This window comes from Gallus gallus, chromosome 1 (genome assembly GCF_016699485.2).
Source record: "Gallus gallus isolate bGalGal1 chromosome 1, bGalGal1.mat.broiler.GRCg7b, whole genome shotgun sequence".
Taxonomy (NCBI): domain Eukaryota; kingdom Metazoa; phylum Chordata; class Aves; order Galliformes; family Phasianidae; genus Gallus; species Gallus gallus.
The window spans coordinates 78677713-78704885 of record NC_052532.1 but is presented as its reverse complement, the minus strand read 5'-3'; the positions used below and the strand labels follow the sequence as shown (position 1 = coordinate 78704885).

Sequence of the window (27173 nt, the reverse complement as noted above, 5' to 3'; positions counted from 1 at the left end):
AGATCCCGTTTGCGATCTAGGCACAGAGGTGATCCACCACAGTCTGTATAATTCACAAAACATTTGTCCAGTATACATCAGAAAAACGTATGCACAACTTCAACATCCAGGACTGCCAGTGTAGCATCTTTCATTAAAGTCACTCTGCAAAAACAAGTTAATGAAAACAGAAGTCTCTCAAGAGATTAAAAAAAAAAAAGAGACTCAAAGCGAGGGCCAGAGAGGGAAAGAATGGTGGGACTCAACCCAAGCTCTGCCAAGATGCAAGAATAAAGGGCTGTTTCCTGCTAAAACATTCTACATTTGCCAGACTTTGTTGCTAGAGCTCCACTCTGGAAATGAATAGGGCCAGTTCACTCCTCAAAGATCCTTCATTTCTGTCTACAATGGGGGGCTCTCTCCTGCGCAGCTGTAACAGTAGCCAAAATCTACTACAGACAAAGCATTAAGCAAGGCAAATTAGGAAGTCTCTCTACAATTGGAATTCCTAATGGCTTCGTGTGGAAATCTGAGTCCTCTCAAATCCAGTGAAGACCCAATAAATGCTCACTGCATACTAACTTCCCTTCACCTCTGAGAACAGCACACAACCTGAATGTTTCACTCTAGCATACAGAACACCTCCAATACTATCTGAAAGATAAGTCAGTCTTCATGGAAGATTCAGTACGAGTTACCTAGTGATTAAAATCAAAACAAATGATTAGGAAAGATTTCCTTTCCAAACGGGATAGGAGATGCTAAAGGTTTAATCCGGAAGCTGAAACATGTTGCTAAATCTGGGTGGTTTCAGGAGGAACTGAGTAACTGAACTCCAAATATCTGGGCCCATCAGCAACAGCCAACAGATTACAATTCAGGAAGATAGGAAATAAGACTGGGGGGAAAAAAAAAAAGAAGAAAAAAGGTAGCAATTTCTGTGCACGAATTCACATAGAAGCTACCCTATTTGGAAGGCATTTCTCAGGTCTCTTAGATCTTTCCAAAAATGCCATAGATCACAACATATTGAACAACCTGATACTGGACTCCAGGATACAGCATGGGTGTTTACTACTCTTTTTCTCAGTCAAAGGCACTTCACTGCCTCCAGGCTTCCAGAAGAAACAGATGCCACACCAGGGACTGTCACAACCACAAATCCAAGGTTAGCATTTCAACTCTCCGCTCGTCCATCAACCTGAGTACGACTTCCTCAATGGCTGTTCTGAAGCTGACCTTGCTGCACTAACCTGCATACAAGTACAGCTTGTTACATGCATGTGGGGACTAATTTCCTCAATGGATAAGTGACCCCTTTGTGACAGCAAAAAATTCAAGATGGGAATTCCTGTAAATAGTTTGCATTTCATTCAGAAAAAAATTGAACGATACTAAAAATTATTCTGTGTCCCACTACAGTTTTAAATTCAATCTTTTATGTCCTTAAGGAGTGTGTGGTGATTTCAGTTACTGCCTTTCTCCATAACCCGTACGGTACTATAGATAAACATATTAAAGATCTCATTTGCAATCCGAAAATAGGCATTTTAGTGGTTGTCTCCAAAACAATCCTCCACTTTTTTTTTAAATCTTCAATGCCTTTTTCACCATCATCTTCATTAAAAAAATATGAAACATGACCAATTATTAACACAACAGCATAGTAACAGCGATGTGATCAGGTAGCCTGAATACAGAAGGAACAATAGCTCATCAAAAAATGAATCATATTTCATCACAGCACCTAGTCTGAAGTTCTCTTCTTAAATTACTAAGAATAATGGCCAGAACCGCTGAGGATCCCAGAGGGCCAGCAAAGTATCAGTAGACCAAGAAAGGACAAACGTCATCCCAGTCCCCAAGATAACAAGAGAAGAGAAGAAGCCTGGGAGGTATTCTACTTAGCATCAATTTGTAATTCCCTAGAATATAACTAGAAGGAAAAAAAAAAAACCTGCAGGCTCAAAAACAGCCAAAAAAACAACCACAAACATGGATTTGGTAACAGCAAAGCATGCCAGACTAAGAGTCTAACTTCAGCCTCAAGACCCATCAGGCAAACAACTTAGCCGTAACGATATTGGCATAGTAATAGGTCATGTGTGAGAGTCAGGGAAAGTTTACCTATAAAAGAAGGAAGACCAGGGTAGGAGAAAAAGCAGCAAAATGAAAGGTTTCTACTTCCTTTAAATGATGCTCTCAATATGAAAGGCCATAGAGGTATTACAGTATTCTTACAGTAACGTTAGCAGTGATGACTGCCTCGCTACTAGAAAAGAAAAATGGTGCCAAAAGCTCCTGACACCCTCAGGAAAGTGAATAACATCTAAAAGTAGGTTTCACTAGAGCGTGGAGAGGCACTGGAATAGGCTGCCTAGAGAATCTTGTGGTGTCCTATTCCTGAGGCGATCAAGATCAGGTTGGATGAGGGTCTTGAGCAAACTGATCTAGTGGGTGGCAGGGGAGAGGAACTGGATGGGCTCTAAGGTCCCTTCCATTCCAAACCATTCTGTGATTCCGGCTGGGAGACTGGAATGCCAGCTAGTGATGCATGAGAACCTACAACCAAAAGCAAGACCGTATAACTCTTCAACTTTTCTGAGTTAACAACAGAAGTAAACTTCATGTTTCAGACACTGTAGCAAGATTAATGCAGATCAAAATGTCAAATGGCCCCAGTATATGAAGGGGTCACGTACACTGCTTACTGGACTTATCTCTGATCAAATTAGAAGGCCACTGTGGGGGACAGGGAAGAAAAGAGATAGCTGTTCAATAGCATAAGTTCACACCTGTACAAAAACGCTTGGCACTTAGCCACAAGCATTGGTAGTACTGCTGACAAGAGAGGTTTTCTTCCCATTTAACCTAAGTATGCATACAGTTCATATGTTTACCTCATTCACATACTTAGATTTTTCCAGCAGTTGCCATTATGGTTAGGAATGAAGGTCTAAAATCTTTTTAGATTTGATCAATGGCCATTTCTTTTGATTTGATGCAATTTGGCATATACTTACATTGATAGCAACAACTAGAGCTTTGCTGACAGCACTAAATCTCTGCTAATTCATGTGTTATCTAGTTATATACCAACACCTGACTGACTTACCTTACATTAAATTTTCCTACTGACAGTTTATTTGGATTTCTAATAATTTTATCTGTAATTCCTTGAAGTACCTGTTAGTTACTACTTTTAAGAGTGCCTTATCAAAGAAACAAACTTGATGAAATGACTTCCCACTGATGAATAGTAAATCAAGGAATTTGAAATTTCAAGATACTCAAAATATAATTAATCTTTCCAACAAATGGTATTTTCTTCTTAGCCACACATATTAGTTGCATATTCTAGTTGTGTAGTAGGTAGAGAAATTTTTCTGCAGCCAGATAAATCCAGCCTGATGGACTGCACACTCCAATGAAACACAGCTGAAATCACAGAAACTGTATTTTCTAATAACTATGACTGGGCTGCCAAATGTTTAAAACATCAAATCTTTAAGGGCAACAATAAGTACATACTGCTGAAACTTGAAGACAAACATTTCCAGCTTCAAATTCGAATATTCTTCATTAGCACACAGCAAACACATGATGCATTCCAAGCTGTCAGTAGTTGAACTACACCGAAGTCTGGCAATAGGAACAGCATAAATCAGGAAGACAGTTTTTCTTTCTTCATAATAGAGTGCAATTCATTCCAGATAGCCATAAGAGGGCACTTATAGTGAGAGGAAAATGACAAAAGCCCACAGCATACTGGACTTGCAAATTTGAAAACAGAAAAACAATTTAAAGTTCTACTGCTGTTTGAGGGAGTGTCCGGGGACAAACAGTAACACAACACTAACTTTGAGGCTTCTTGGTTTTTAAGTTAAAAGATTTGAAGGATAAAATGAAGGACGTACGTTTTCACACACAAACCACATGTAAATTAGATAACAATAAACAGGTGATAAAAGTTGTGATGAGCTACTTAGAGCTAGAGAAGAAATTCAAGTCAGAGAGAATAGCTATCACAAAGCCAAGTCCGCTCTGAGCACATTTGTCTACCATGTAGGCAGCAGGAGAGGTTATCTGCTAGGATACTGAGTGCATCCCAAAGAGCCACCAGTAGCTGGAAAGACATATAAACCTTTTCACTACTTTTCATGCAGCTTTGGAGTTCCTTTTCTAAAAATGAAGAGTCATTTGAGGCATCTTTGCAAGATCTGCGTTTGCCTGCTTCGGCAAATTATAGGGACACTCTATTCAAAACCTGAAGTGCTACAAACCTAGGAAAATGTATGTAAAATCAAAACATCTAAAGGAATGGAAACAGCTAACAAGCTTATTGAGTACCCCATGTCAAGACTCTTCAGCGTAGTCTTATACATGAACTATTTTTGAAACAACTAAAGTCTAAAATATATGTGAAAACCTTATTTCTCACCTATAGTAACCTCCAGTAAATCATAGTAAGTCTTCAGTTACTAAGTGAAATACTACTTATGAAAGTTTTCAGTGGGATAACAGGTTCTCCTTTCCATCCCATTCTGCCTCCTCAGACGAATCCTTTCAAAATAGGGCAGCTGAGGGCATTGGCATGCCATTAACTGTGTTGATAAGCAACTGAAATGCGCTCTCATTTTTTAAGTGTAACCTTAAAAATCCCAGTTCTGACATCATTCATACATGCCTGCACCTTGTAACTTACTCAGAGTTACCAAAACATACACAACCTTTTTGTGTATTACTGTGTATTTCACTTGAAGTTTTCAGAACTACAATTTCATGATTGAGAGTAATAGATACGCTTGCTGCAAGGCCACAGAGACATCAACAATGAGGAAATGAAAGTCATATTTCATCTTCCACTTTTCCTACTTCTCCTCACAAGCAACCTGAAATGCATCTGCCCTGACACCTATTCCAGATGAAGTGTTCCATTTCAGAAACACAGAATATCAGTCAGGATTTGGATGATATAGGAACATGATTTTCATGAAAAAGCCAAGTGTCCAGCTAGAGAAAACAAATATTCCCTGAGATGAGGCAACATTAATATTATCCACATGAGATTATTTTAATACGTTAATTCTTCCACTCATTGTAATGTCAGACAACAAGCTGCACAAAGAACCAGACTGCTAAAGCAAATAACTCATAGATGGCAAACTTCATGAAGGAGGATGCCAGCAAATTTCACGCTCACTGGGTGCATTCCTGTATACCTGGATGATTGCTTAGGGAATCTCTCCAAATGTGATCAGTGCAACTGATTGCTCTTTTCCCAGATACAGTTACTCCTATACACTAAGTTAACATAGGAGGAAGAAGAAAATTCCTTATGGTTACACTCAAAATGCATTAAGTATTTTAAGCCCAGTCACAGAATCATGTGAATTGGAAGGGGCCTTTAAGGATCACTTAGTCTAAACCCCCTGCAATGAACGGGGACACCTACAGCTACATCAGGTTGCTCAGAGCACAGACCAACCCTGAATGACTCCAGAGATGGGACATCCACCACCTCTCTTGAGCAACCCGTTCCAGTGCCTCACCACACCTACTGTAAAAACCTTCTTCCTTACAACCAATCTGAACCTCCCCTCTTTCAGCTTGAAATAATTTCCTCAAAACCTATTCACAACAGACCCTGTTAGAGTCGAACACTGCTGCGCCTCCCCAAAGCCGTGCAATACCAAGATGGGAGAGCTGACACCCATCCTTTAAGTAATGCTCAGACACCGATACTTTTCCATGTGCGTGCTGGGGAAGACAGGAGCTCGTCGCCTTTGGGTATACTGACAACCGGAGACAACGCTCTGAGGAACACGGAAGGACCAGTGCCGCCCAGCCGCACTCCAGAGCCGGAGGGACCCCACACCATTGACCGAGCGCAGGCAGGGTACGCAAGCGTGCCCCCAGGGTTCCCTCGCTGGCTCAGCCCCTTCCCGCACCCCCGGGCTCCCGGCGCCGTGCGGAAAGCCCTGTAGTAACCCAAACGCTCCCGAGGAGCCGGCCAGAGGCGGGCTGCCAGAAGAGGCCGCACCGCCCCTCAGCCCCCGCGCATGCGCACAACAAGCCGCAGGGAGGGCCGGCGGCAGGGCGGGCTGGCGGCGGAGGGCCAGTGCTGCGAGCTCACAGCCTGAGAGGCCGGGAATGCGTCGCGCAGCGCAGGCTGCGGGCAGCGCGGCAGGCTGTTACCTGTGCGAGGGTCCCGCGGTGCAGGGCCCGGATCATGCCGCCCGGTGTCGCCACGGCGAAGGCGGGAAAGGACGGGGATGAATCGGGCCAGAAGCGCGGAAACGTCGGCGCATGCGCATGAGGTCCTAATGTGGTGCTTGTGCAGAGTACGCATGCGCAGTCCCGGAGGGGCAGTGTGTGGGCAGGGCCGCAGGAGGGGCGGTGGCGGGGCCCTGCAGGCGATTAATAGCGATTTTACGTTTTAAAGCGGTATCTTTTTACGGTGACACTGGATCGTAACTGACGTTTATTTCCTGATATGGTACTACAGCATAAAATGTCAAAAATCTGCTTTGCAAGTATGTAATTACTAAGGAGAAAGCTTTGCAACAACTCCTAAATAGAAATGCTATGATGTTACATCAACCAATATACCAGATCTTGGTTTCAGGCAAAGTGATGAAGAAAAAAGCTCTGTGAGACTCAGTGATAACAGGCTAAAGAATGAAGGTACAGGTCATAGGTATGAAGTATTAATGTCCCTTTTCAGGGTCATTAGAATTGGAGTTAATATGTATAGTTGTACAAAGGCAATACTTGTTAGGCTTTTTTAGTATCTTTGAATTAGTACCACAGAGCATTCTAATTAAACTTACCAGAGAAGCACACATTTAACATACTAAGGGCTGATTTGTTGACAGCTTCCCAAAAGTACTTGTCAAATTTGAACTGGGAGACGCTTTGGTGGACTTCTATGGTATTCTTCGACAGTAATCCTTGTTTTACCCTGCTCAGTAGGGTCACCAGCCATCTAGAATATACTGAATAATTCATATTTGGAACCTGCCTTTGACACAAGTGCTTGTAAGTAACAGCAGAAACTTGGCCATCACTCAATTTATTCTCATAATTAGAATATGTTAAAATATATTTTAAAAACCTGAAACTGGAATCAAAAGATTCAAGAGGTGACTTAGGGGTACGCCTGAGCGATCGGTGAAAATGCATGATAGTGCTATCAGCAGAACACAGAGTCTGCATTTTTTGGAGGGAGGGGTAATGTGGTGCGTGGGTAGAAAGACCTCCATAGTAGGGCTGTAGGCAGTAAAATATATATTTTCATACAGCTTTTAAGAGGCAGTGCTTTACACAGGATTCAGCCTTGGTTGGTCTACAGTGTTAATAGTACTTATAAACTTAGGGATGTGTGTAGTCCCTCTAAGGTTTTTGTCCACAGCCTCCTTGTCTTGCTTAATGTAGAAATGAGAAGTTGTTTGGTGGTAGTGGCAGCTGACTGTAAAAGGGAAGAATGATTAAAGGAAGTGAATACATTTCAAAAATCTAAATTTATTCCCTGCCACTTGTCCTAAAGTTCTTGTGTGATGCTAGGTGAATTGTACTTTGCTATTGTATTTCTCTGGTACTGTCTAAAATGGGGCATGTTTGCAACATACCTTGTTCAAGCGTGTATAAATGATACATGAGATTGCAGAAATTGCTGTATGCAAAATTGTGCATTGCATAATGTGATTTACATTCTTTTTTTTTTTTTTTTTTTTTTTAATGAAGGATGCTAGAAAGATATGTCATGAACAAAAAAAGCAAGAAAAGGACATTTTGGCAAACCTGAAATGACAGAGACAAGAGACCAGATAGGGTGGAATCCAAAGAATACAGAATCAGTTGGAACAGGCAAATAAAAAGCAGCAACTGCTTTTTTTTAACTCCTTGTTAAAAATAACACGGAGTCCAGTCCCACCATTCACATTTCTATTAAAAAAAAAAAAAAAAGCAAAAGAAACCCTTCATTTCAGACATGTAGGTTGGTGTGGTTTAATAGCACATCTTTGAAATTTTGGAAAGCATCAATGAACCCATTACTCTTACCTTTTTCGTTTTACACACGCTATAGAAGAGTCTGTCCATTTTTCTAAATCTGCCCGCTTAACAAAGCTTTAGCTGGACAGCCATTTGAATGTGCAGAAGATCTGGCAGAGAGAATGAAGAGATATTATCCTTTGTGTGCTGAATCTGCTGATAGTATCGTAACATCGCAGAGAACTATTTTCTGTGAAATTCATGGAAAAACATTGTACTGGCAGCCACTCGGAAGCAAAAACACCTAGAATCTTCTGAAATCTGTAAACCTTTTCTCCCTATGATATATTGGGAAAAAGAAATCTTTCCTACATGTTCTTTTGTATTATCGTCAGTTATGGTGGCTGTGTTCTTTACATTCATTTTGAATCTGTGTTTCCTGTCATGAGCAGATTAAAAACAGAAGAGAGCAGAGTGAAAGTTTTCTATTGCAAACATCTGTGTCTGAAAAAGGATTGTATTTCCATGTCCTGGAACATCAAGGGGAAAAGCTTGCCCTCCCCAGACACACACCTTTAGTTTGCAGCAATAAGGAGTTTATAGAGAAGGTTGGTTTACTACAGTAAATAGAAAACCCAAATCTGCTATTGTTTCTGCTGTTTAATCCAGCCTGGATGTCTGAGGAGACTTTCAGTCATTGTTCCCAGCAGAGATCTGTCTTATTTTACATCTGAGAGAATAACTGAATGCTTAACATATTTTAATATAAGCAGTGCTTTTAATAACTCATATCTTCTGAATGTGATACTCAGTTTTGTATGCAAATATTGCTTGTCTAGATAGTATTCTTAGGAACTGTTATCAGAAATGGAAAATAAATGTTCTTGTCCTCTATAAATTAAATTAAATCCACAGAAGGAAAAAAAGTCTGTCAGCGAACTTCACAAAGAAAAAACTAGTGCTAATGTATCATCCATATCTGTCTGCTTTGAAAGAACACAAGACTAGAAAAGATGTTGCAAGATCCACAGGGGGCCAGATATACAGTACGCTCTCATATTACCTGATATTCCTACAGGAATTTAGTGCTGGAAAAAAAAAAAAAAAGGAAATTTATTGGTTTAGATGGTGCCACAAGACCTTTCTATTTCATACATAAATGCTCTCCTGTCAGAACCTTTGTATACCAATATTCATTCAATGCAAATACTACCCAGATAATATTTTACTAGATAATTTACTAGTAGATTACCTAATATACTAGGTAGAATATTTTACTACCTTACCCCATTGTACTCAGAGAACTGGTAAATTGTATGCAAAACTGTAACAAACCTGGGAAACAGTTTAATAAAGTCATTCACTGAAATAGTTATTTAGTCATAATTTTGTTAGGCCCTGTGGAGATTTTGCTGGTAAGAAGTAGGACTTCCTCATTTCTGAAGTAGAAACATCTCTTCATGAACTGGGGTTTTACTTTGGGTAATGTTATTGGTCTTCCCTCTCCTGACCACTTCCTGAATCTGCCAGACCTTCTTCAGGTGAGGTGGACCCAGCTGATGGTGATTGATAGTTTCATACTTGTGAATATACTAAACGACTCTTAAGACTGCAACTATTATTAATAGAATTAATAGAGAAATTAAGCATACTTAAAGGCTTTAAACCAACATGGCAAAGTTAGCTAATCATCTGTTAAAAAAGAATCTTTTAATTAGTCAGCCTTGGAAACTGTAGAATTGGGATGGAATTCACACAGTCTGAAGCTCTCCTTTGTAACTCTGCTTCTTCAGATAAGAAAATCTCCAAGCTGCTATTTTAACAATGGCAACTAGCATGCTTTCTCTAGAGCATATATTAGTGTAATTTTCCTGTGTCTTAGTATGTCTATCCAAAAGTTTCATGAGATGCTACAAAGAAAATGAAATTAGTCTCTTAATCTGATTCTGGAAAAAGGATATTGGGAGAGGAGGATATGAAGAGATCTGATTGCCCAATTCACATTTAAATCAGGGGTCATTAGGCGTCAGATACTTCTAAAAAGTCATTGATGTGAAACTTACCATATGTTTTTATAAATTGCTTCCATTTCTAAAAATTATGCCCCATTTCCAACAATCTGAATTGGTGTGATTTCACTTTTCAATTTTAGATTGTAGAACTTTGTTGCTTTTTAAGCTAAAATGCTTTTTACTTTCAGAAATCCTCTCCCATTGTAATTAAAGAATATCTTTTTTTCTTCAGCAAGTAGCATAGACTATTTTTTTCATAACTGTCATCATAAAATAGGCATTACATATTTTAAGTTATTTGTACCTCCCTGATCTTCTCAGTTTTTCAACCTCTTCTGTTCACATTAAGTACCAAAATGTGCCACGATACTATTGCAATACTCAGTATAATTTGCCTGCTTCCAACGATCTGCATTGGAAAAAAACCCAAACAAAAGCAACAACAAAAAAGAGGTGTTGCTAAGAAAGTTTGCAGCTAATGCACAGATTGCTGCAACGATAAGTAACATGTATATACCTTCAGAATAGTGTTGCCTGCTGCACTACACTGAGAGCTCAAGTTCTTCCTGCATGTCTACCACCTTCTCTGCTAGTGGTTTCCACAGTACTCCAACCTGTAAGTGACTTCTTTGTTTTCAGGTGTGTGACCTGCACATGATGTTCAGACACATCACACTTCTTGATAGTTCCCTTTCTTACAAAAGAATCCATCTGTGTATAGCTGGCTGTTTCTCAGTACAGTTTATCATTCCACTGAGCTGTGCATCATCTGCAAACTTTGCTAGCTTTGCTCTCATTATTTCTTCCATGTTGTTAATAAAAATACTAATTACTTAACTAAGAGACTTGACACCTGTTGAACTGGTGGTGATTTAACATCCATTTAATGTACTGCTCAATATACACTTCACTGATTATTTTATGTCAATCTTAAAAATTAGACTGTGGTGAGATACAAAATGTAGATGTGGCATAGCCAAGTGTATTTTGAGATGCTAAAAAGACTGAAGTACATAAAAGACAAAGTTGTTACATTATCTCTGAACAACAAATAAATTCAACTGGGTAACATCAAATAATATCCCCAGAAAAAGATTTTCGAGATTACTTTTAAAAATATATATTTTCTATTTTATTATTTATACAGACATCTATGGTTATGCACTGACTATTTTGCTTCTGCCTGGGGAATACAGAAAACCTATGGTTTTTGAGATAGTTCCACAGGAATTACAGCTGCTTTGTTTCACCAGAGCAAGAAAAAAAATACTGAGATAGATAGACACTCAGACAGACAGATAGATGATGGATATAGATAGACAGATAGACAGACAGACCCTAGCACTCCTTTCTTTCTGCACACTGAATCCCAGATGTTTTGTTACCTCCACTGCTGAGGGAGGAAGGTAGCACAACCAAGCAGCCTTATTCCATGTCCCTTGCTTTTCTGTACTCGTTGTGATAGTGGCAGTGGCTGTTCAAGTTCCTCACACATTTTCCCTGAGCCCCCTGCTTCAGCTGTTCACCATTTCTCCATTGCTGAGTTGAAGTGACATTGTCCCTCCTCCTCTGAGCAGGAAAATAGTATTTTGCCTCCAATGGTGTGTGCCTGGAGCCATCCTTCAGCACGTGCCCATTTTTCCTCTCCATCTTTCCTCCAAGGATGGTACTCCTGGTCTCCCATTCACTGTGGCAAACAAGCATGCTGCCACCCACCTACCACTCAGCTTCTCCATAGAGAGTCTGGCACAATAGGCTGTTTCCTCACAGATGCTTATTATGAATGGCCACACTCACTGTTATTTTTGTTGTTGTTGTTTTTTCCACATGCAGAATTGTTTTTAGGCTGCCCAACATCATTCATTGTTCTCCGTGAAACAAAAACTGCCATTGCCCTTGGGGGAGGTGGCGACTGGCTATACTGTGAGGCTTCATAAAACACAGACCCTGTTGGGAACAATGGGAAAAGGCTTTCTCAGCGCGGCCACCAGCCGAGGCTCGCTGCTGCTTGCCGCCGGTCCACAGCACTGGGGAGTGGCAGCCATGTTGAGGGAGGGCCTTGGCCTCACAACAGCCTCAAGGCCCTGCTGGGAGGGAAAATGAGATTACACACCGTGGAAGAAAAAAAGCATAGCATTGTGATTCACAAAAACAGGCAAGATGCTATTTAGCAGAAGTTCAAAGTGTTAAAGTCATTAAAATCACAGTAGCATACTCAAACTGCAATCTGTTAAGATCCCACCTACATAAGCATCTATTTCTCCCTAGTTTCATACCTATAATTTTATAGGACGAGTAGTCATTCTCTTCCATTACTCTTCATAGCAGGAAATTTCCTCTTGAACACAAGACTTAACACTGCTATAGTTACACTGAAGACCTTTATGCACTTAAGACCTATGGCTATTTCAGTTGTTTTGTATTTAAACTGATAAAGGTTATATTTAAAGATTCAGCATATATGCTCTCCTTTTCAGAGTAGAGACTGTTATTACTTAGAACAAGTTATTCATCTAGAATGATGAAGCCACATTCTCAACTGAAACACTGAGGTATACTAGTGTAACACACCTCACAGCGTGTTGCTGGGAGCTGAGCTTCCTGAATTAGGACCAGCCATCGACCCCAGAGAGGTTGCTAGGTGCGCTTACTGCCTTACATGCCAGCTAGATGAGGGAACAAGCAGGTGTCCCTGTGTTTAGTGGTAACTTAAACTGTGGAGGCCGTGCCCAAAGTAAACACTGAATTAATAATTAGAGTGACTAAAACAGTGAAAAGCAGGAGAAAACTGGGAGCAAAACAAAAATCATGATACAAGATATGAATACACAATGGCCTTGAAAGAAAGCCAGAGGTGGGACCATTTAGTGCAACATGCAGACTGCAAGCAGAACTGGATCATGAGCAAAACAATGGATTCTTATTCCATCTTACTATATTTGAAGAAGTGGGACTTTGTAGTAAAACAGGATTACTTCAAAGAAATACCTGGCTCTTGTAATCAATTCCTCATTCTAATGGAAACAGCCTGCTATGTTTGGAGCGCTGAGCTGACTGCTCAGGCCATGATGAAGTTGGACAATGAGAACAGAGAACAATGAGGAAAAACAGAGAGGGAGAATGGAGAGAGATTTTGGAAAAAGCCATGGCAAAATGGAAGAAAAATGAAAACTTGGAGGAAATAAATCTCTCAGATAAAGCACAGAGAGATAAAAAGTATGTTTCAAGTATGTATTCTTCAGTGTGATAGTCAGCTGGGAGATGCTTGTGGCTCTGGAAGAGAGTAATCCCAAAGGTATACCCTTGTTTGAATTTCTGATGAAATGGAAGACCCTGTCCCTCCTGTACCATTGCCATTTCAAAAAATTAGCCCTCTCAGGCAGACAGCAAGGCATCATGATGGAGGGTTAAAACACATGAAGCTGCTGCCCATTTGGAACACACTCCGTCTCCTTTCACATCTGCAGAGCATTTAGCTACTTGCATCTGGTTGTGTTTGTGCAAATATAATTCCATATTCACTAATAATTCCCGAGGCTAAAGGCCCCTCTCCTGTAACCTTGTTAATATTCTCACAAGGCCTGGTGTGAACGCCTCACAGCATTTGGATTAGAATTCAGTCTGGTGGTTTTTTTTTCCTCCCCCTGTCTCTTACCCTTCTCTCTCTCATACTTTTCTGGCCTCCAGTTTCCTGGCCACCCACATGACGAGACACTCTCCCTCCCTCTCTCTCCCCATTCTCAGTTTCAAGGAATTTCCTTTTGTCAAAGGCAAAGTGTGATTGACATATTTTCCCCCTCTTAAGTGCAGTCTTCTTAATACTTGATTTAACTATGTCCTTATGGGGCTCGTATAATCATTACCTAGGTGAGAAAGAGACCCCCTGCTCCCTCTCCACCATCCGATCTTGGTCTTCAAGCTCCAGATTGCTGGCTACTTAGCACTCCTTACATGTTTTTTATTCACTTTTAAATACATTTTTATTCATTTGGTGCTGATGTTTGAAGACTCCAGCTTGACAGCCTTGGAAACTGAGGTCATTTGTTTGTCCACAAAACAGGTACCACCAAAGCAGTAGATCTACCAGCTCCCCTATAAAGTGCTTTGGGCTCCCCTTTCAAAGCACCTTACTTATCCTGGGTTGTATCAAAAGAAGCATAGTCAGCAGGTTGAGGGAGGTGTTCCTGCCCCTCTGCTCTGAGCTGGTGAGACCTCAGCTGGAGTACTATGACCAAATGTGAAGTATTCAGTACGAGAGAGAAATAAACCTGTTTGAGCATGTCTAGAGGAGGGCCACAAAAATGATCCAAGGCACAGAGCGCTATCAATATCTAAACAGGGCTACAAGACAGAAAGGGACAGACTCTTCAGCAGGGCCTGCTGTGGTAGGACAAAGGGAAATGATTTCAAACTAAAAGAGGGGAGATTCAGACTGGACATAAGAAAAAAGTTTTTTACAATAAGGGTAGTGAATCACTGGAAGAGGATACTCAGAGAGGTGGTGGATGCCCCGTCTCCCTGGCCATCCAAGGTTGGTCTGAATGGAGCTCCTTTGACTGTTTTTATCCATGTCATGTAAAATGGGACAAGAAGGTGTCCTGGAAAAAAATCTGCATTTATACTGACTGCGGGCTGGCTGTGGGAACTCAGTGGAAGAGCTTGCTCAGAGCCAAACATTTTCAGTGTGACATAAGGAGAATTATTCAAGAGGTTTTTTTACTAAATATTTGCAAGATCTTTCTGTACCTTTTAGTCATTATAGTAGGAAAACAGAGTTTTGTTTTCCATTTAGCAGAAATAAAATGTTTTGAGGAAACTGTTACATAAAAGTAAATGTTTATAATTAAGTATGTTGAGAATTTGTGTGACATCATTATAATAGCTTGGTTTCGGTTAAGTTTGAACTTTGTTACATTTGAAATAACTAGGCTGAAATTCCCCATGTAGGGGATTCATGTCTCTTCCTTGCATCCTTCTTTTTCCCTTCCTTTGAGAAAGGGAAGAAGAAAAATTAATCAAGTTTTCAGAGGAAAATTTGGGAGACTTTATTCTCATGTACAAAATAAAAAACCTGGAGGGGATATTAGAAAGAATTTGTAATCCCTACCTAATTTTGATGAAAGATACGGTTTTTGATCAGCTGTTGGGGCGGGCATCCCTCTGATGTCAGGAATGTGTGCTTGCTTATTTCTGTGAAAATTTCCCCACATTTACTCAAATCGTGAGCCTCAGAAAGACTCACTTTGCACCAAGATGTTAGAAATGCACATTCCCTGAAGGATGGCTTTGTATTCTCAAACCCAGGAGTGACATGCAATCATTTCTCCTACCGGAACAGTGGAGTATGTAGTCTGGCCTTGCTGTCTCAGGTCACAGGAGATGAACAGCACTGCTGCATCTGCTCTGTTTTCAGTGTTCATCTGAAAGAGCATGGGAGAAGACTGCTGAGGTAAGGAGCTGGGACTAAAGTACTGGGAAAAAGGACACTGGGACAGTCCTGTATTCAAGGAAGGGCTTATGGATAGGACTGGAAACATGACAGAGGAGAGGTGTGGACCTCAGATTCTTATTACCTAAAATAGAGCACGCTGTAGGTAATTCAAGTTGGCAGTGTCAAAATGGAATATTACAGGAAAATAATCCACAGAAAATTAGTGATGCAGGCTTCAGAGCAGAGCTTGGTTGATGTGCAGTAAGATGTGAACCACCTACAGGTATAAAAAATGATCGCAAATGTAATCTGCAGCATTGATCCAGTGGAAAACTGTTACGTGAATATGTAATTAAAGACTGTAAGGTAGCTCATAGGTAGGCCTGAAATAAGGTCTGACTAGTTGCTGATGATCCTTAACATCTGAATGTTTCACTTTGCAAGTAAATATTTTCTTAACATAGTATTATTTATAGAATACATAGACCTGGGACAGCACATAGGCCAGAACCTATCCTGCTGTGAAGCAAGTTAGATTCAGAATCTCATTAACGGCTAAATGAAATTAATTAACAACTATTTACCTTAGCTCTCTCCAAGCTAAGAGGATTCAAAAGAACACAGCCTTTGCTGAGCCAGCATCTGTGGATGGTATCGTGAGATGGGGCCAAACTGTAATGATAGAAAAAACATCCTTTCATTCTTGTCTTCCTTTCTTCACACAAGCATGTACAGCTGTGGCCCATCACTGCTGAAAATAGTCATCATCACAATATGGCAATGAATGTTTTCAACCATTCTTTTAAGAAAGCTTTTATCTTTTTTTGGTCCCACAGTGTCTCCAGGCGGTCTATCTCTATTGTCAGGGCCCTGCATAATGAAGTATCATTTCAAGAAGCATGGTCCAGCACACTCTTTTTCTGGTATGTGCCTGGGAAGCAGTTATCTTGTAGATGGCTTCAACGTCTTATCAAATCACAGTTCTCAGCCTTGCATGTGTCAAGACTGCCTCACCTGCCATGAAGAGCCTGCTCTCTGGCTTTGTGCTGGCTTGGCTTGCAAGCTGGTCAAAAACTGATAACGGATACCTCAGCAGAGCTATTGATAAAATACTGAATTCTCACACTATGGGAAAGTGCCATATTCCCCTGCTGCAGAGTAAATGAGTTCACGAGGCTGTGACTGAAATGCTTGGAGAAGGTGAAGTGAGAACTATTGTTTCCAGCTCTAAGACAGCTCTCTGTTGCTACAATGGTTTACTCTTGGTTCACGTTCCCACAGTTGTTTCTATAGCTGCAATCGCAAAAAGATTTATAAGATATTAACTGTGATTTCCAGAACGCAACTGGGCTCCAGAGCTGTGGGAATCAGGGTCTCTGACCACAGAGCTGCACAGTGTCCCCCGGTGTAGCCCTTAGCACCTGTGATTGCAGTCCTGCACTTTCCTCCAAACATTTCTTTTGAACACCTTATGCCACACAGACTCGTGCACATCTTCTCCACCCTTGTGACCTGTTGGGTCTCTGTCTAACATTTGGCAAAGCACGTCTCACCTTCATGCTAGCCCATCTTCAGGTTTGTGGCATTATGCTTAAATGGTTTCTCAGGCTGGTAAGACGGCCTTGTAAACAACAGCTCTCTGTATGAAAACACAGAAAACAAATTCTGCAAACTCTGAGGCAACCTTGGCTTTCAGAATGACTTCAAGTAGTTCAGAAGACAAGCGACCTGAAGCCTACTAGAATATTTGTACAACCTGTTCTTTTCTGAAGAAAATCCCCTCTGTTCTCTGATGTCAGAAATTGTCAGTAATAATTATTTCTTGAAGTCTGAAGAGGCAAGTAAATAATCCAGGACCTCAAGATAAAAATATCTCTAAGTCTTTTATGCTTTTGACTAAGTATTTGGAGAGAGTGGGGGGGGAAGAAGGAGAAAATAGTCTTGACTAAGTTGCTGATGGAGAGTCACAATTTATTAGATGTTTTCCAGGCATTGTGTAAAAATAGCTGTTGTCTTAGTGTGCTTTAAGTCCCAGAGAACAAAATACAGAAAATCTGGAACTAGAAACTGGGAATGGGGCTAGCAGCAAGCAGCACCATGGTCCTGGAGAACAGAGCTGGAGGGATCTATCACCACCAGCATCCAGTTGGTGAAAGTGGAATACAATTCAGAAGCATTTGAGTCACTCTACTGTCATCAAGTACCTGTGAGGCCCTTGGATGAAGTATGTCACGTCCCCCTTTTGGTGGTCAGACCACATATGAAATGACAGTTTACTGCTAGTAAATTGGGTAACAAAGACATTTCTGTGTCTCTGTTTCCCTAAGCAAATAGCAAGCATGGGGGGTGCTGGGTCTTTTGTTATCAGCACTTCAGCAATTACAGCTACTGATAGCAAGGACAAATAGCTCTACGTTTAAATTGGAAATAAGGCAGGGAGGGAAACAGAAAGCAGAACACTTTCAACCAGGAACACTGGGGTGTGGCATCTGATGTTTCTGTTCTTGACACCAGTGACAAGGAACTCCCTTCTGCATCTGATTTTGAGTTGTTTCCAGGCATGTAGGGTTTGGATTTTCCAGAGGCAGCTCCTGGTGCTGCTCCATGGATGCTTTGGACAGTGAAGGGCATTGTTCTGGGAACTGCAGCTTGCACAGGGAGGATTTATACATCGAGTCAAGTCCCTCCTGTCCTGACCCCTCCTGACTCCCAGACATCTGTGAGAGAACACCCCTGAGATGGAATTGGTGAAGAATCGTTTATTTTGCAGTGAAGGGATAATCTCATAATAACCGGGGAATTCCTCCAAGTTCCTGGGACTACCAAATGAACGCTGCCTGGTGCTGCTGGCTGAAACACCACAAACACAAATACAATGGAAGCTCTGAAGAAGGCAGAGCTGCTCAGCACCCACAACCCGTGTTTATTTTCTCCAGAGATGAAGGGGGGACTGCAGGTCAGCAGGAATTGTGCATTCTGACTGGTATTTATTGATTCAGAAGTCGTTGCTGACAGACAGACAGACAAGTAGAAAAGGCTTCCATTACAGTGACGTCATTTCTTTCCCTCTTCGCCCCTGAGGCTTTCACTTTTGACACTCTTCACACAGTGTCTTTACACACTCTTTTGCTGTGGCTTCTCCAGCTGCTGTTGGGGCGAATGGCAGCTGCCTTTCACCCTTTGGGTGCTGGAAGATGGGATGCCTGTAGGGAACAGGACTGTCAGGCTGCTGGTGACATACTGTAACACATCCATCAGAGCTGTAGCAATAACAGAGCTTTGGTGTTCAGTCTTCCCTCTGAAATCTGGATAAGGCTGTAAGTCTGGGTCAGATGCTGAGTGTGAACACTGTGTGGCCTGCGTGAAAGAGAAATGTGTCCCTGCACTGTGCTCACCCTCTGTTTTCACCTTCCATAAACTCTTTAATTAGGTTTTGTTTTGTTTTTGTTTTTGTTTTTTGCCCTGTGCTAATATGGTGCTCTGGGAGACCTTCCAGTTGTTTGCATGAGTGAAGGTAAGGCACACCTACAGCCAGCTATTCATGGGAACGCTGTGCTGCAACACTGATCAGCTTCCATTTGAGCCAGGGGTCATGTCTTCAGTACTTTTGATTCCTAATATTGAATCTCCAAAGAGTTTAAGTTTCACCTGTGCTTTTAACCTTACAGGGAAGTCTCCTATAGTGACAGTACAATCAATATGTTGGATACTTCATCCTTTGTCAGAATGGAGAAGTAAATGTCCATAATTCAATTGGGTAAATTGTTTCTCTGGCCTCTGCACTTTGCTTTTTTTTTTATTATTATTTTTATTTTCCCTTTAAGATAAACTGTCTCATTTTGAGTCCAGTAAATCAGAAGTGGGTGTTCCTAGAGGATGTAACATGCCGGAGTACAAGATCCTGAAATGTTTGCAGTAAAGACCATAAACAGTAGATTCTTTACTTGCTTTTAAAGCATCATACTTGCAGCATGGGTAAATGAATCACACTGATCTTGGTTGGTGAAGTCTACACTGAGATACTAAGAAGTTTCAATAAAAGGATGCCCTCTGACAAATTCAATCTAGGAATTTTCAGTCCATGCAAATACAAGTGCATATAAATGAGAACCTAAGCATCAGCTACTTTTGTCCACTTCTTGATTGCCAATGCAAGATTATACATAGCAATGCATGCTTTTTTTTAACAAACTTAAATTATGAGGTATCTTCCACATTTGGCTTCTTACTGTATTTCTAGTAATTTGATTCATGCAGCGAGGCATGGTTAAAACACTTTTGTTCTGTGACAGAATGCTTCTTACATCACCTAACATATGTGAAATTCCTTTCAGACTCTGCTTCATTAAAAACTGATGCTCGTATCTCCTGCTTCTGTAATGGACAGGGACAGATCTGGGCATATTTTCACTTTGAAAAATTTCATCTCTTTTTCATTAATGATCACTGTACAGCTGTCTAAAGACTCTGAAGATTTCCTTCTACAATGCTGGATGTTTACTCTCTTGGTAATCTGTTTGTGGAAAGCCACATGCTTTTGTTCTCTCCATAAAGCTCCTGTAACCGTAGCCTATTTTCTTTATTGTGGCCTTTCCAGTAAATAGGGTGAGGGGTTGAGTATTCAGTGTTGCAAGGAAAATGAATTTTCCTGGCTATGGCTGCTAGCTGCTGAGAATGTCTAAAGTCAAGCGGTGTGCAAGCAGAGCTGTCCTTGCCATGGTGCATATATAGCACCTTCAAGTTTCTTGCACATGTACATCACCTTAGATGTGCATCGGTTCTGGGTGTCAGAGGTCAAAATAGCCCCCAAGCATTTTATCATACAGCCTTTCCTAGCTTTAGGTGTAACAAAGCAAAGTGTGCTACAAACAAGCAAAAACTAATCCCAGTCATCACCATTCCAATGGACTCCCATGCCTGAGGAGGGAATTACTGGACCCTCTAGTCCATACCTGAGGACTAACAGTTACTGCTCAATTTCCCTGAGTTAATAAGTAAGAGCACACTCATAGAAACAAGCAAACCTTGATGTGAAAGTAAACCTGGTGATTACCAAACTGCTACACAACTGGGTCACCTTAACTTTCTTTTCTGTATTTTTAATCCACTGTTGTCTCATCTTTCCCAATTGAGTGCGGTGTCCCCGTTCAGTGATTTTCAACATCTGATCTGTATATTTCTGGGAATCCAAGGACCTCTTCTAAAGGATCTGGGAAAGAAAAGCAATTTATACATGCTGTGCTGTAATCTACATATGTGAAATTCCTAAGGAACATAGCATGTCTTCAAGAAATTATTTTAGGAATACAAATAATCGAATAGTGTTTTTCAACTACTACTCCATGTGAATTAATATTATCTTTTTTCATTTTTCTCTGACCTTAATGGGAAATGATCTTAAGATCTAGGGATGCTCTTTTTTTCTTTCCCTATTCCGAAAATTTCCCACTGTTTTATCTTTGTGTAGGTAATGCTACATGGCACAGGAACTCTTATCATACTTAAAGCTTGAAGAATCCCGGGCATTTTACTCACCATGTTGTCTAAATGTGTTTAGAGTTAAGCGTAATGGTGGGGGAACAAATGCTGATCAGATTCTCATTTGTTAGGGCAGTATGTTCTCCTACAGAAGAAAGTCTTGTAAAAGACCTTGAATTTGAATGTCTCATGTATTGGGGTTTGCGGGAAAGTAAGATGAGTTTTTCACAAGGGAAGATACAGGAGATTTAAATCCTAAACTTGTGGCAGTTTTATTATCCTAAGATTCCATCAGTTTTCTGTTTCAGGAACGCCATGCTGGTTGATATTTATTTCCTGGATGTGTCCTGTATATGCAGAGATAGGCTGCACAAAACAAGGGACGTTTGCATTACAAACAGTTTCCCCACTACTGAAGTATACTGTACCTGTCTCAAGTTCTTATATGAGGACATCTTCGATATGATATCCATGCACTAGAAAGATGTTGACAGAAAAGTGTGAAAGTCACCTCCTTGACAAGATGGACACAGGTACAAATGTGCCCTGGGTTAGGAGGTGAACTTCTTTGGTCCTGAAGAAACTACTGCAAATCACAGTTTTATGTTTGACCTCTATTTAATCCCTTTAAATACGTTCAGTTGTGTTTTCTTTCTTCTATCCTATCTCTTGGTGCTACCATGGAGTGTTCAGCAGGGATGTTTACTCCCGATCCTCAGCACCTCTAAGCCCCTTTCCATCAGAGCCCAAGCCATTTATTTCTTTTGCTGTTTATGCATTCACTCCAAAATAAAAGACAGCCAGGCACAATGGATGTAACAATAAAAGCCTCCATGCATCTTTACCTGTAGCTAGATCTTAATTTTTCCTTGCAAACCTCAGTAAAGTCAACTTAGTGTAGTTATCTCTGTTGTTGAAGAGAGGAAACAGCTGACATTGTTTTTCTAGCAGTGAACCTTTGCCAACAAAGGATTCTGAATACACAGGCAACCTACCTAGTGCAGGTTCAGTGTCTTACTGACACTGTCGCATTATTTTGGCCTAAGAAAAAGTGCATTTTGTTAATAAGATTAGAGCCAGATGAAGGAATTTTTAAGTAGCAGACCTCTGCATAGTTCTTTGACAGATTCCAGTCTGTCTGCCATTCTTCTTTTGTGTTTGTTTCCTTCCAAAAAGCCTCTTGTAACTTTCTGCAGTCAAGCAGGAGAATGTCAGATATTGTGAGATGTATACAATGTGATGCACCTAATTCTCCACAAAAAAAAAACCTTATGGTTTTGTTGGTTTATGAATTTAGATACCTCAACTGATGATGAATATCCACAGATACTATATGCTGGATATGTACAAAATGAAACAAAGATATACGCTGAAAACTAATTAAAACCAGCCCTGATGGGACCAGATTTGTCTTTCACCAATGCTCAGTAATTTATATTAACACGCATTAGTTAAGCGTATTAGTTGAGTATAGATCAACAAACTGAATTGAAACTGGACAATAGCTTGTTTCTTTTGACCCATTCTACTCTGGACAAGTTGAGCTCAGTGCAGTAACATTTATTTTTGCTAGTTTTGCATTTCGCCTGGTCCTGCATTTCTGAAGGGCCATCAGTTTCCTCTCTTGAACACCTCAAAGAAGTGAAATACAACCTTTATTTTGTACATGGATCACCCCCACTTTAAGCTGTGCTGGTTCATCAGACTCAGAAGGAAACCAGTGTAACTTAAAATACACTCATCTGAGTAAAGGAAAATAGTCAGTCCTCAAGATGTGAGTCTGGGCTCAAAAATCAAGTATGAAGAATAAGGAAGCAGCATTGCAACCTGGCCATTTTGTTGAACGTTAGTGCATTTTGACAAATGCAAGAATAGGGGAAAAACAGTTAATTACATGCTGTTATCCAAAGTAAGAAAGGTTGCACTCTTCTAATCCTGTGTAGAAATGTAGTTTTTGTATGCCTCTTAGGCACACATATTTGAACGGATAAGCTCAAAACTTGTGGGTTCAAGTTTTGCAACATAGTTCAGATGGATTATGAGTCTAAAATTACGAAATCTGAAGGGGCAAATTATTGTTGTTGATGCTTTTCTTTAAAGGCTTGGATGTTTAGTTTTTCTTCAGTGTGTATCCTCTACATCTTTCTTTTATTTCCTTGTCTCACTCACCTGCACCTAACATGCCTGCTATTAACCTGTACTGCTAATAATAGGAGAGGCTGCACAAAACCAAAAGCAGCTGCCTTTGGCTTCAGTTGGAGTATAGAACCTCTGAAAGCCAGGCACTAACATTTTTCTGTTGGAAAAGCGGACTTATTTCCATAAAACAATGCTTTTTATTTACAATTTAAAGAACTCTCCAACTGTATATGTTTTAAAATGCTGTGTACATGCTACATTCCTACAGGAATCTGGCAGCCATTTCTAGGGAGCATTAAGCAGGAGATCTTGTAGTGAACAACGGAATTATTTTTTATTTAGAGATTACATAACTCTAACAAAATGGAAACCAGTCCCTGTGCTTCACTGTAGACCAGAACTTTCTCTTCCCAGATGGAGGATGACCTTTAATTGTGTCAGTTCCACCCCACATCCTTAGAAAACAAGGGCAGCTGCTCCACACATGAAGGGAAGCAGAGACTGTCGCAGCCATATTGATCGAGGATAGATCATTACTGAGGCAACCTTGCGATAGCTGTATGAATTAGACCCCATCCATCAGTCAGGCCTATTAGAGTCTCCAGACAAAAGGAATGGATCTTCAACATCACAAATTGAATTAGTCCTTGCCTATACGTGTCCCTTTGGCAGCCACTGTCTCAGCAGTCAAGGAGGAGAAGCAAGATATAATGCTAACAGTACAAAAAGTGACAGTGCACCCAGGTTGCTCTGGTCACTCTGTGATGGCTGTGTGGACAAGGAGGAATGAACTCGTAGGGAACTGAGTATCCTTGTTCTCAGTCTGCTGGAGGAGGAGCTGCCACGCAGACTTCGGGTAGCTGGGGCTCACAGCAAAGGCACACGTACTAGAAATACACCAAGTATTCTGCCCCTGATTCTGCATCAGCGCTCCCATACAAAACTAACTTAGAAATAATTGTCTCAAAAACTCTGATACTACTTATGTTCCCCTGCCTTTCCTTCCTCTTAGTACAGCCACTCTGCTAAACGTTTAGCTTTTTTATTCTCTTTCCCTGTTCCTTTAATGTATTCTTTGGGCTGAGGGGTGAGTAGGCAGGGTTTCCTTCGCATCCTTCTGTCGAGCAGCTGTGATGGTTTCCCTTGGATATGTGAGAGTTGGGGAAGATAGCGAGGCACGATTTTTCTGTATGCTGAAAGGCTTTCTCCATCAACTTTGGAGAAGGACCTGAAATGTGGTGAAAAGGTATAGAGTTGTCAGCCCCCAAACAAAAGCGTTTGCACAGTTGGGAAGTAACTGGACAGTGTCTGCATCCTCTGATGAGCTGAGACAATTCCATTACCCACAACTTGCCATAAATCAGCAGCCTGCTGTTTTGAAATAGGGATTCAGTGTTTGCTCTGCTGTTTCTTGAAGTCAGAGAAACAACTTCAATGCAGTGGCTGGCATGGAGTCACAGCAGTAAAGACTTTATCATTGCTTTTGACAAAGTTTTCACTGAATGCAGTCACATGCTAAAATACAATTTTAGAATTTGAATTCACTTTGACTATGTTTATGTTAACTTTCTGTGAACAGTCAAGCAATTTCGTTTTATTGACAAGAAAATCTGTAAAAAGTCAATGTCAAAGATACATGTGTGTGCATTTAAGTAAACTAGTTTTAAGTTCTCATGCATAAGCATTCAGTTTTGAAGTGCTTACACATTCCCCCAGCCAAAGGAATGGAAACAATACAATGTGATTTATCTGACCAATCAAACCTAACACAGACAGCTGCAGCACAGACTCTCTTGCTGGCTGTTATTTCCATATCGGCAGAAGAAGAGCGTAGATGCCTCAGACTGCATTTGCATTGTGAGCTGGTCGCTTGGCTCTTCTGCTGATGACTCAGAAGCTAGAAAAAGCGTGGCTCTCAAAGAGTCAAATGGGAGAAGTGTGGGAGCCCACAGCTCTGAACCTGGCACTTGCCAAACAACTGCACGCTCGTGGTATTCTCTGAAGTTGGTCTTCTTCTGAGGAAAATATTTGTGTTTAAATGTGAATATGTTGGTAAGGAACAATTTGCATGCTAAGCTGAGAACGAACTAACACACATCCCCAGTTAACATGAAATTGTTATAAGCACCAAGGACAAGTTTTGTGGGATATGTAGCGTATTAGGATAAAATGGTGAGAAATGTGCTGATGTGGTGTCACGGTGCAGCTCAGGTAATATGGGGGGTGCATGATGTCATCAAGTGATATTTGCTGTGCCTGTGTAACGTTCCCATAAGAACATTCTTATGAGCAATTCAGAAATGCAAATCAAGGGCCTCGTTAAGAAGAAAAAAAATGCCACAAAGAACCACAATTTGATCTTTCTAGGATATGCCAAAATCACAGCAAAACTGCTGCCAGGACTGACTGGAGATGTCCAAATTCTGCACAAAGCTACACCTTTCCCTGCAAAGCTCCTTGTGATCGGGAAGGTCTGCTGCTGCTAGGCACTTAAATCTTGGCTGCGCTAGGTAGTACAGCACACAACCTGCAAGATGACGAGGACAAAACCTGTGTGGTGTGTGTAGGGTTTCCCTGCACTCTTAGGATTCTATGAAATGAGAAGTCATAGAATCACAGAATCATAGAATCACCAAGGTTGGAAAAGACCCACAGGATCACCCAGTCCAACCATCCACCCGTCGCCAAGAGTTCTCATGAAACCATGTCCCTCAACACAACCTCGAAATGTTCCTTGAACACCTCCGGGGTCGGTGACTCCACCACCTCTCTGGGCAGCCCATTCCAGTGCCTGACCACTCTTTCAGAGAAGTAGTATTTCCTAACGTCCACCCTGAACCTTCCCTGGAAAAAAGTCCATGCCTGCGGTGGCACAGGCTATGTGCATGCTTGTCCGTCACCTCAGCTGCCCATCATCCCTCCAGCTGCCTCAGTTCATCTGCAGTTCCTTATGGCTGGTTCATGCCATCTCTCTCACTTGTCTTTCTTCTGTCTTCCCTGTAGAAGGCAGTCTGTGCCAAGGATGTGGGGGAGCAGGTGATATGAGGATGTATCTTCTATAATTTCAAAGGATGCATTTTGACTGAGCTGTGGATTTGGGGGAAAAAATAGCAATTGGAATAGTCAGGTCATCTACTGAACTACTTCTGGCAGCAGGACCTGCTTGCTGTCTAAAGTAAATACTGAACAAAGATCTCGCTTTTAAAACAAATAATGATTTTGAAATCAGAAAAGCTATTTTTTTCTTCTTTAACCCAGCAAGCAAAACCGAATGGATTCAGAAATCTGTGAATAGCAAGATTTTCAGTTTGCACTGTACTGCCTCCACCCTTCAGCTTACTGCAAGTACAGCCCAAGCGCTGCCCTCATGTGGCAGCAGGACCTGTCTCGGCTCAGCACGGCCCAGTTCAGCCCGACTTGGTGAGGGTGGCTGGCCAGGTCAGCAAGGGGAGCTTCTGCTACAGCACACATCTGCTGCACACATTTTATTTATTTATTGTTTGGAACGGCTGTGTGAGCAGCGCGGTAAATCTCACACGTTTTCTCAATCTGTACCCGGAGCAGGTAGGATTGACAGCTGGAGAAAACCGTATATTCCGAGCGCTAAGTAGGTTATCTGCTGCCTGTAAGAAAGAAAAGCATTGAGCTTTACAACTGTGCCCCCAAGCCATGCCCTTGTTTTTGACTTTGCCACTGGCAAGGCTGAGTGCCTGACCCCTGCTAAAGTGCGGTGCCTTTAATAAGTGGAGGGAGAAAAGTAATTTTATACTCAGCATGTGAGTGATTCATGTTCTCAAAGGGGATAAAAATGTTATTAGAAAGTTCTCCTGCCAAATGAGCGGCAAATGAAACCAATTTATTAATGCTGTGAAGCCAATGTGTGAAATTGGGATAAAAGGTGAGGTGTGGTCTCACCCCTGTGCTTGCTGCAGCAGAACGCGCTGTCACACAAAAGCCTCTTGTCCTCAGAAAGTGGGTGCTGCTGTTGTGACCACAAGCACTGGCAGCAAGCAAACAAACATTTTCTTCAGTTCAGATGCAATTGGAAGTGTTGGGGTGAGAGATGTTGAGTCTGAAAGAGCAGACCTCAATCATGAGCCATCTAGCTGCTGCTTAAATCTGTGCAATGTTGTCAGGAC

General features: G+C 41.2%; 1 protein-coding gene across 1 annotated transcript in view; it reads right to left on the bottom strand.

Annotated features, from left to right (window-relative positions):
• LOC101750690 (tryptophan--tRNA ligase, mitochondrial-like) overlaps positions 1–6296 on the bottom strand; it is a 45713-nt gene extending 39417 nt beyond the window's left edge. The window contains exon 1 of the mRNA XM_025151944.3: positions 6178–6296. Coding sequence (XP_025007712.2) covers positions 6178–6213 — 36 coding nt within the window. The 5' untranslated portion in view covers positions 6214–6296. The remainder of the gene's footprint in view (positions 1–6177) is intronic.
• Between the last annotated feature and the right edge of the window lie 20877 nt (positions 6297–27173).